General features: G+C 37.5%; 1 protein-coding gene across 1 annotated transcript in view; it reads right to left on the bottom strand.

Moving 5' to 3' along the window:
• Positions 1–4,797: 4,797 nt before the first annotated feature.
• The window catches only part of CPD (carboxypeptidase D), a 91,077-nt gene continuing 84,176 nt past the window's right edge, over positions 4,798–11,698 (bottom strand). The window contains exon 21 of the mRNA XM_050763782.1: positions 4,798–9,494. Within this exon, the coding sequence (XP_050619739.1) occupies positions 9,268–9,494 (227 nt within the window). The 3' untranslated portion in view covers positions 4,798–9,267. The remainder of the gene's footprint in view (positions 9,495–11,698) is intronic.

Below are 11,698 nucleotides of genomic sequence, written 5' to 3'. Positions count from 1 at the left end.
CAAACAGCTGTTTTTTTGTTTGTTTTTAAATCAAATTTAGCTTTTCTAATTGCTTTTGATGAGAAGTCTTTCCGTTTCAAGCCAATCCACTCATAGCTGAAAGTGGAACTAAATTTTATTATTTCTAATTTATCTGTAGATTATTTTGTATTTTCCACATGTATAATCATATCATCTGCTAATAATGACAAATTCATTTCTTATCAATATTCATTCATATATGCTATTTATATTTTCATGTTTCATGGCTGAGATCTGTTCTGATAATAGAACAAAGCTAAGGTATTAAATACTTTAGTTGGTATTTTTGTTGGCATGTTCAGGGAGGAGTTGTAAGTGCTCTGATTTTGCAGTTCTCATTTGACTAGCAGGACTCTAAATTTTCCTCCTTTTCTTCTTTTCATCACCTAATTGTCTTTTGCTTCTTTTCTTTTCATCACCTAATTGTCAAAAGTGCTTCTCCTTTTTTCATTTTTTCCCTTCACTAGCTCTTTTTTTCTTTTCTTTTGAAGCTGTGTGTTTCAAAGACTGCCTCATTAAGTCACACCTGCCCCCTTTAAATTGTGCTCACTCTGAAGCCCCTTCCCTCTGGTTTCTGCTCAGATCTGCTTGGACATGTTTTTTAGATTGAGAGTTAGGTGGACCTAGTCTTTCTGGCAGTAGTTTTAGGCCAAGAACATTACTTTCTTTTTCTGGCATCCCTCTCCTGACTTCCCTGCAGTTTATCTTCATCTGCCTTCGCTCCACAGAGCCTGTGGGATGCTACTGGGGTGGGCCTGTGAGAATCCATGTTGCGATCTGCTGATTTTCTTCGTCTTACTCGGTTTGAAGTTTCAAAATTCTCTGACTTCAAATTATGCTGGGAGCGTGATTTCTGTATACTTTTTCCTTCGTGTGCTTGCACTAATGAAATATTGGGAGACAAGGTAGCTAGGCTGCCACTAAGGTTTTCAGCGACCTGGAAGTTTGCTTTCATTCTTGAAAGGTATGTTCAATACAGAATTCTATGTTGGAAGTTATATAATGTTTTCCCCAGCATTTTAAAAGTATAATTTCAATGTACTTTGGTTTCTATTGTTGAGAGTGAGTCTAATTGCTAATCTCTTTTGTCTTTGTCTTTGTTGATCTGCAATTTCACTGATCTAAGTGTGGATGTTACTTTTTCTTGCTTGGATTGAGTTTCTTTAATCTATGGGTTGCTATCTTTATCGATTTGGGGAAAGTTTTCAGTCACTGTCTCTTAGTTTCCTATGCTCTGTTCTTTCTTTTTTTTCCTCTAAAACTGTGGGTATCAAACATGTGGTATTAGTTGTATGTCAAATCCACATTTTAACCCTCTCCTTTTTATTTTCTACCTTTTGGTCTCCGTACTACGTAAGAATTTCTACAGATCTGTCTTCTAGTTAATTACTTCTCTGTGCGCAATCGGCCACGCCAATTCCATTTTAGTTTCTGTACTTTCATTTCCAGAAGTTCTGCTATTATTTTATAGATCCTGTGATAGTCTCAGGTTTATCTTTTATTTGAAAACAATAATTCTATTTTACAGTGTTCAATAATATAAACATCTGACATCCATATAAAACTTTTTCTGCTCTTCTCTTACTTGTGAAAAATTGTGAAGTCTGCTCCAACTCTAGGAGGGACACACCTTCCACTAGAGATTTCTTTTTTCTTTTTTTTTTTTTTTTTTTGAGATGGGGTCTTGCTCTATCGTCCAGGCTGGAGTGCAGTGGCACCATCTCGGCAAACTCCGCCTCCCAGGTTCATGCCATTCTCCTGCCTCAGCCTCCCGAGTAGCTGGGACTACAGGCGTCTGCCACCACGCCTGGCTAATTTTTTTGTATTTTTAGTAGAGACGGGGGTTTCACCATGTTAGCCAGTATGGTCTCGATCTCCTGACCTTGTGATCCGCCCGCCTTGGCCTCCCAAAGTGCTGGGATTACAGGTGAGCCACCTCGCCCGGCCTCCACTAGAGATTCCAATTGAACTTGGTCATCTAGAAGCAGTGCCACATATCTTGACACCTGGAGTACCCAAGCTGTGCATGGCTGCCTAGGTTCTAGACATTCTATTTCCTATGCCCAGGCCCTCTTTCCAATGTGTTCCATTCACATTCTGCTAAATAGAAAACTGAGTATAATCCTTCCTCTTTTGTCCTCCCAACACTCACATCTTCCAAATCAAAACCCAGGAGTCAACTCTGTATGATCTCTGCAACTTCTCTGTAAATCTAAAATTATTATTTTTTTAAATCTAGCAGTCCTGCAGTTGAGTCATTACTGTAACTTGCCCAGTCCCTTTCTGTTTCATTCCCTCTCAGCAGGATCAATGTTTTTGACTCTAGATCAAAAGCCTGTTTAGTCTTGAAAAACTCTGCTAGGAACCATATGTACATAATAAATAATAATCATCATCATAAATACTGGAATAACCTCAAATACTCGAAATTAGCAATCTAGACTTTCACCATTACTCCTTCACTTTGGCTCAACCTCAGTGGTTATCACAGAATATAATCCATGTTATCATAGCAATTTCTATTTAATCTGCACTCTGTTTCCTCCGTGTTCCGTCTTAAGTTTCTCCACTTGCTGATTTTCCAACTACAGTTTTGACTTTATCTCTGCCTCCTCATATTGCTGAATTTGAGATATCCATCTCAATATACTCCCACTTCTAATGATCGTACCTTCAGTCTTATCAAGTAATTCTCAGCCTTTTTTCCCTCAGTCTTTCAGGCTGGCCTCTAAACTTCAACACCTTACTACTCCATGTAGGCCATCCTGTCTCATTCTTGCTTACCTTGTCTACATTTGTTTACACAGTAATTAGGGAAGAGGATTATTTAACCTCAACCAAAATGCCGAAGAAATAGTATGTTTGCTTTTAATATTCTACTAATGTAGGTGAAAATTGTGATATTAAAGTTAAAATTGGGGCCGGGCGTGGTGGCTCATGCCTGTAATCCCAGCACTTTGGGAGGCCAAGGTGGGAGGATCACTTGAGGTCAGGAGTTCCAGACCAGCCTGGCCAACATGGCAAAACTGTGTCTCTACTAAAAATACAAAAATTAGCTGGGCATGATGGCGCATGCCTGTAATTCCAGCACTTGGGAGGCTAAGGCAGGAGAATCGCTTGAAACCGGGAGCCAGAGGTTGCAGTGAGCTGAGATCACACCACTGCACTCCAGCCTGGGAGACAGTGAGACTCTGTCTCAAAAATATATATATATATTTATATATATATATTTTTTGTGTATATATATTTGTTTTACATTTGCTGAGGAGTGCTTTACTTCCAACTATGTGGTCAGTTTTGGAATAAGTGCGATGTGGTGCTGAGAAGAATGTATATTCTGTTGATTTGGGGTGGAGAGTTCTGTAGATGGCTATTAGGTCCGCTTGGTGCAGAGTTCAGTTCAATTCCTGGATATCTTTGTTAACTTTCTGTCTCGTTGATCTGTCTAATGTTGACAGTGGGGTGTTAAAGTCTCCCATTATATATATTTATAAATATACTTTTGTATATATATTTGTATAAATATTTGTGTGTGTGTGTGTGTGTGTATATATAAAGGTAAAATTGCACTTTGTCTACTGATTTTATTGCTTTTAAGTTGTGTGTAATAACAAATGGTGTATTTATCTGAGGTTTGCAACAAACAGCATAGAATCAGTTGGTATTCTAACTATAACTAAGACTAAGACATGAAGACCCACACAATGGCACTTATTCAGAATTGAGTAGTATTAGTGTTGACCATCATGTTTACTTTGCTGAGAACAATCAGCTATTAGAAATCTGAAAAGCTGAACATAACTAGATTACTGTTTATGAAACAAACCAAAAGGGTTCTTAATTCAAGTATGAGAAAACTAAGAAAATTCAGGAAAATATTTCAAACATTGAGAGAAAAAGAACCGTTATCAATATTCACACTTCCTGTAGCAGTTAAGTAAGGCTGTTTTCACTAAAGAAGCATAAATACAACTTAATTTCATTTAAAAACAAATATGAAGCATTTTGGCATAATTAAAACTTTACTGCCATGCTTTAGACAATCTATTGAACCACATAATAAAAGTTTCTTTTTTTTTTTTTTTTTTTTTTTTTTAGTATTTGTGTCTCAGAATTTCTTCTACATTAAAAAGATCACCTATAAACAGATCTTTGTTTATACATTTGATAAAGTAACTTTCTTTCAAAGGCATAAGAAGACATCACATAAAGGAAAATTATGCTGGTTACCATGGGCATTCAATTCCGAGTCAAATATTATATTGGGAACTTTTCTTTTTTTTTTTTTTTTTTTTTTTTTTTTTTTTTTTTTTTTTGAGACGGAGTCTTGCTCTGTCCCCCAGGCTGGAGTGCAGTGGCCGGATCTCAGCTCACTGCAAGCTCCGCCTCCCGGGTTCAGGCCATTCTCCTGCCTCAGCCTCCCGAGTAGCTGGGACTACAGGCGCCCGCCACCTCACCCGGCTAGTTTTTTGTATTTTTTAGTAGAGACGGGGTTTCACCGTTTTAGCCAGGATGGTCTCGATCTCCTGACCTCGTGATCCACCCGTCTCGGCCTCCCAAAGTGCTAGGATTACAGGCTTGAGCCACCTCGCCCGGCCTATATTGGGAACTTTTCTAACATTATTTCATTTAATTTTCCACTGCAATCCTATCAAGCATTATTCTTTAACCAGTAGAGAAACTGAGGCTCAGAGAATGTCAAGAAAGTTGTACAAGCTCACATCGGAAGCAAGTAGCAGAGCCAAGAATCAATCACAGATTGGTCCAACTCCAAAGTCCATGCTCAAACCTCTATGCTTTATTTCCTTTACAGCAGAGACTTTTAGATGAACCAATCACTGTTGAAATATAACTTATTTCCATTTCTATTTCTCTGGTCTGGACTATGAGTTCTTTGTCAGCAGAGTCTGTTTCTTATATATCTTTGCTTTCCCAATTCCTATTAGGGTAGAAGTAACACATTGTTGCTAAGTGAAAAGGGGATATTGAATTCATCCTTGCTGCACCTATAAGTGCCAGGACACATTATTCTAACTGGGCCTCACCTGGAAAAAGGACGAAATTTTTAATGAACAAGTTTAAAATGGGTACATAAAAACCTTTCAATGACCAGTTTTGTGTTATTGTGATATGATTGAACATATATAACAATCTAGCTGAGCTACAAACAGAAAACTGTGGCCACTATGTAATGTGATTTCAGAAACAAAGCTTTCTTTTGAGTTGATTCATAAATACAGAAACATTCCATAGATGATACCCTGTATTCTGATCCTGGTACTATTTTTCCACTAGTATAGGCAGAAAAACTAAATAACTTTCAAACTGGACCTATAACTTTTTCTGGCCTATTGCATCTGAAAAAAGATTATGAGACAAAACACAAAGAAAGACAAACATCATAAAATAACTTTTATACAGGATTAGTAGATCTGTTTACATATAAAAAACAGAAAGGACCTCATTACAGTTAGATTTCACATAAATTACACATTGACTTTTAAAAACTACTATTCAACTTCATTTAAAGTCCCTTTTAAAAATTTCATTTTGAAGGCACAGTGCATGAAATAAACCAAAGACTGAAGCACTTGAGATGAACGGGTGTTGGGCACCTTATATAAACAGCTGTAGATTGCTCTAGAACTGGGAGTATCACTTGGAAAAATTGGAGAGGTGAAAAGCTGATTTTTAATCTGAGCATTAAAAAATACCATTATGTCATACCTCCAGAAAATCTGTAGCATGGCCAGCATAGAAGGTAATTAGTACACTCATGTTATGCCATTTATAAAAATCACAATCATACATATTTACATAATTTATATCCAACTGCCTCAAAATGGTAATCTACTTTCAAATTTCATAATGTACTCTGTCAAATCAAAATCAACCAGGACAATATTCTGAAAATCAAGTGGAATTATTAACGAATTATTGCTAAAAATAGGATAAATGGGTATTGGGAGAGATTTCTTCATGAACTAGAAATCCAAGTTCAGTTGACATTAATCAAAGACCCCAATCATCCCCCCAAAATAACTAGTTAAAACAAATCAGAAACCCAAGAGTTATCAAAAAAGTTGCTATAGAAAACCACTGAACATCAATCATAGTGGAATTTATAGTAATAACAATAAAGCAAAATTATATGGAAATGCTGGGTTGTCACTGTTAAAACAATTCCATACTATTACAGAGTTGATTGCCAATAAGCTTTTCATACAGCAGGGTCAACACCTGGCACAAGTGCATTTCTGGCAACAACAAGATAAAACTATTTAATGTTGAGAATAAATGGAAATGGAGGAGCAGGTCATGGTTACCGAGTAACCTGGTGTTAACTCAAACACAATAAGCTCAGACATAAACACTACCTTTTATTTATTTGTCAACTCATAATTAGATTTAAATTCAATAGTCATGAATTCAGCAAATCCCATTCAAGTAAAAATTACCAAAGATTAAGCAATCAATCACACTGGGCCAAATATACAATATGTTTCCTTTCTGGAAGATGACAAAGTCCCAAAGCAAATCCTTTCAATAAGCATTGCAAGCATTCCTCACCTGGATAGGATCCCACTCACTACCCAACTGTTCAGCAAAGTGCATCAAAACCAAAGGATCTTTCCTTCTGAAATGACTTGGGCACATCTTACTGAACTACATAATCGATACAAGTACATGTACACAGGTAGACACTTTGAACATTACCTACTCAATCACTTTGCTTTTATTAAAGAGCTGGGAAGGAAGAAGTCTTGCAAACTGATCACCAGGACAAAACCCATGCCTTGTGAGTAAAGAAAGGCACAACTCAGATTTAGGCAAATTTCTTAATACTATGATACTTGCCTCCGTAACTCTAAGGAAATGGAAAGTCTCTCGGAGAAACACTGAAGAAATGTATCCCCATCCCATATGGCTTCAATGCCTTAAGCAGTTAATATGTTCTAATATTAGATTAGATCCGCAAATAAAAGACAGGGAAGGGCTGAGAATATAGTCTTAGTAGTCAGGGATCCTATACATTCACGCTTCTAGGTAACACAAGCTGGGAAAGTATTGTTTTCCAGCTAAATGCGTTATTTAAAAGTTCATTGACGGTCAAGATTTATAGCAGAATTTGGTTTTTCTTTCAGGAAGTATTACTAAAATAACTATTTGTATGTTCATTTCTTTAAAATTTTACACATGCTTAAAAGGCATGGCCTCCAGCCACTGAGATGTACAGTTAAAGACATATTTGATCCAAGAGAGAAGTAAATGTAAAAAGGTATCCTCTAGTGAAGACCAATGATAACAAAGCAAAGTCTGTCACATTAACTTTGTTTCATTTGCCGTAATGTCCCAAGCAGGGCCAGCCACTCTTAGGCCCCTTGTTGGTTTCCTGACTGTACTCTTAAAAATAAAGCTGAAAAAGAGCAACATACCACCATCCTTAAAGAAAACATATAGATTATTAAAAGAAATTAAATCATGTATACTTCATTAACTATTAGCATCCCACAAGCTCTGTTCCATGTATGAGGTGGCAGAATTTACAGTTGCTAATACCAGAATACCAGAATAGCTTCACCTTGAACCACAGATTTATCACAGATACTTACTAACAAATGACATGACCTCATTATTCTTGCTAAACAAAATCTTCTTTTATAAAGCCACTTTGAATGCATTCCTCACCAAACCTGGTTGAATGACCTAGGTAGGTGGTAAACCACTCCACCTGAAGGCTTTGGGATAACTGATACATTAATGGATATAGAATACAATTTGAGAAGATGAGAGCAAGGTTTTTGATCCCCTGATTTAGTATAAGTTCAGCAGCAACTTGGTCATTAAAACATTCAAAGGTATTAAACCGTTAGATCATTGGTAAGATGCATACTTACAAAAAGCATCATTTCCGTTGCATAAGACAGACACAATAAAATGCAAATCTTTCAGGTCTTTGCCTGATTGGCAGTGAAGATGACACTTTCACACCACAGTGTTTTATCACTCAGCAGTCATAGTTTACATTTTTTTCAAGGGAGGGAGCTATACTTAAAAACTTTCGACTGAACTTTTAGCAAAATTGGTTGATCAAAAAGAGACTGTCAAATGAAACATTAGGACAAAGAACCAAATTACTCCCAGAGGCCTATGTGAACAAGACCGGCCAAGTGATTTCAATAATAGTATGCTATTACAGGGTATAGGCTTGGGCTGGAGCATGAAGTATAGATATTTTGTGTTCAAATACAGGTTAAGAATGTGCAAGTAGGTCTCTTCCACATTTCTAGATATTTTCAGTAGAATTCAGATCTTGCAGATGGTTGGGTCATCTGAAAACCATGTGTGCAACATAGAAAAAGATTCTGATTTAGGCAATATTAAAGAATCAGGCATTCCTAGAATAAGCTAGTGCTTCACAGATATAAGCAGCAGCACCTGTAGGTTTTTACCAAGTTCAAAGATAGGCAACATGAGTTTTAGCTTTTGCTGGATCTCTCTCTCAGCTTCATTCAAGTGGGCATTTAGATCTTTCACAACAAAGTAAGTTCTCCCTTAAAATGGGCTATTTAGAAGTTTGCTAAACCTTACAAGAGAGGTAGTGAAATCCTGCTTACAGCATAGTCTACCAGTTCCGATCTAGCCTTGGAACAGGTAGAAAGCCAAATGCAGAAGCCCATTTATTCATTTCCTACTGTTATATGTGTTTAAAAATCAATTCAACCTCCATTAAACCTGAATAAGAGAAACTCCAGCTATTTAACAACTAGAGAAAAGTACTCCTCAGTAGGTTGAAAAAACCTTGAGTTTTTAAAGCTTTATGTTGATTCTGACTGCTTTCCCTGCCTTAATGTTTCTGGATTCTTTTGGCCATTTAAAACAAAGAAAAATACTAAAGCCACTAGTAAACATCTGATGTGCAAAATACAACATCCTCTAGTTGGTTTTATGCCATTATTACATAAGCTCCAAATAGCTCATCTTAAATTAAAAAGAAAAACAAAGTGGCTGTCCCATCTCTGCTGCATAAATAGAAATCAGATTTTTTTTTAAAGGTTAAGAATACTTTAAGGAAGGGAAGTTCGAAACTGCCAGTGAAATTCACAGAGAATACAAATTTAGCAATTTAACTTCCCAAAGCTCTTTGAAGAAGCAAGAGGGTCTCTCTTCTTAATGCAGTGTTCTCCCAAGAGGAACTGTAATTTTGCTTGGTACTTATGCTGGGAGATATGCAAAATGTGTTTCTCAATGTTTGCTAGAATATAATGTTTCCTCTTCAGTGTCTGTTTCATCTTGGAACTCATGGCTTAGGAGGGACTTCTTGGAGCCGGTAGACATCATGCGAATTTCATCTTCATACTCATCATGATGCTGCCTGAGCCGATGAAAGCCATCCTTGTGTCTATTAGACTTGATTGAGCAGATGCACCAAATAATGCAAGCTGTTAGGATCAATGCCGACATAGTAGCACCTGACAAACAAAAACCATCATGTGGGTGATATTATACTTTAAGGATATTAATAAGCAGCTGCTTACAATGGAACTTTTAATAATATACCCCGCATTTATTTTATTTCTATTTCATGCACTTAAGAACAACCTTTTATTATAATAGAAGCAGTATATGTACAATATACAAAATTTAAAAATACAAACTAACAAAAGTCAAAACCAAAAACCTCCTATCTTTACATTTCCATTACCCAGAGATCATTTTTAGTTACCAGATCTTTTCTGTGTGTGATCCTCCCACCACAGCCTCCTGAGCAGTACCACAGGTGCACGCCACCACACCTGGCTAATTTTTTTTTTTTTTGGTAGAGATGGGGTTTTGCCATGTTGCCCAGGCTAGTCTAGAACTCCTGACCCTCACGTGATCCACCTGCCTCGGCCTCCCAAAGCGCTGGGATTATAGGCGTGAGCCACCATGCCTGGCCCCAGATCTTTCTTTATGCATGTGCATATACATGTATTTTTTTCTTTTACCAGAATGAGATTATACTGTGTCTACTGTTCTGCAACCTGCTTTTTATGACTTCTATTATACTCCTCCTTTCCAGTAAACTTTCATTTCTTCCAAATCTCTTAGTTTATTTTAAATTTGTACATAAGGTTATCAAAATAAAAGTGTTAGAAACTAAAAATAATAAAAATTAAGTTCACAATAGCTCATGGGTGACAGAGCCAGATTTAAACCATGGCTGAATTCTACCTCCTGTGTTTTTAACCACTAAGTTATTTACACTTTATCTGAGACAAGATAAGAACTCTTTAAACTCACCACACAGTATCTATGATTGGGCCATGTTTCCAATATACTACTTTCTCTCAACTAAGGGTCTGTCCCACAGGAACCCTGTGATAAAACTTGGTTATTCTGCCTCAGCCAAGTTGCACTTAGAAATAAACAAAAGCTCTTTGTATCAAATAGATAGAGTACATCAGAGTATTCATTTTACCACATTTTTTTTTCTTCTTAACCTTTCAGTAATCCAAGCAATGACATGAATTAGTTCCAGTGAAAGCAAACATTTCCTCTTTCCTGGATCTTGAAAAAGCAGAACTAATGTAAGTCAAAGTCCTAGGAACTTAAAACTTTAATATAAAGCAAATCATTCATTCATTCAACAACTCTTCATTAAGACCCACTGCGTGCTAAGCATCGTTCTGGGCTCTGAGGATGCAGGTAGATTCCTCCCTCTCTCAGAGCTTATGTTTTAGTGGGAAAGATTGAATATAGACAAATAAATGAACCAATACAATGTTAGTGAGAAGTGCTATAATGAAAAAAAGCAGGATAGAGATAGTCACAGGGGTAGCTAGGGTGATCAGGGAAGACCTCTCCGTGGAGGTGACATTTGAGTATAGACCTGAAGAAACAGAAATATTGGGAACAGGACCCCAAAAGCTGGCCATAAACTGGCTCCAAAACTGGCCATAAACAAAATCTCTGCAGCACTGTGACATGTTCATCATGGCCATGACACCCACGCTGGAACGTGGGTTTACCAGAATGAGGGCAAGGAACACCTGGCCCACCCAAGGCAGAAAACCACTTAAAGGCATTCTTAAACTACAAACAATAGCATGAGCGATCTGTGCCTTAAGGACATGCTCCTGCTGCAGATAACTAGCCCAACCCATCCCTTTATTTCAGCCGATCCCTTCATTTCCCATAAGGGATACTTTTAGTTAATCTAATATCTATAAAAACAATGCTAATGACTGGTTTGCTGTTAATAAACGTGGGTAAATCTCTGTTCGAGGCTCTCAGCTCTAAAGGCTGTGAGACCCCTGATTTCCCACTTCACACCTCTATATTTCTCTGTGTGTGTCTTTAATTCCTCTAGCACCACTGGGTTAGGGTCTTTCCGACCAAGCTGGTCTCAGCAAGTGGCGTCCATTGTGGGGGCTCGAATCCAGGTTGAAGGGTTGCTGGAGCGGCAGTTGGAGAACATGGAACTGAGAACATGGAACTAAGCTGGAGGACACCTGAGTACTCCTAAAGCAATCCCTGTGGTGAGTAAGAAGGGGAGCTCGGAAGCATTAGGGTAACAATGGGACAAGTGTGGGCTCTGGTTCATTCCACCTTGGAACTTTTTCACACTGATGAGGAGGAAGGAGAGTGTAACGAAGTAACAGAAGAGGTTACAGAGCAGGTTTGTTTGCCAGCT

Source organism: Macaca thibetana, chromosome 16 (assembly GCF_024542745.1).
Source record: "Macaca thibetana thibetana isolate TM-01 chromosome 16, ASM2454274v1, whole genome shotgun sequence".
Taxonomy (NCBI): Eukaryota; Metazoa; Chordata; class Mammalia; order Primates; family Cercopithecidae; genus Macaca; species Macaca thibetana.
Note: the sequence above shows the minus strand (reverse complement) of the source record. Positions and strands in the feature narration are given on the sequence as shown.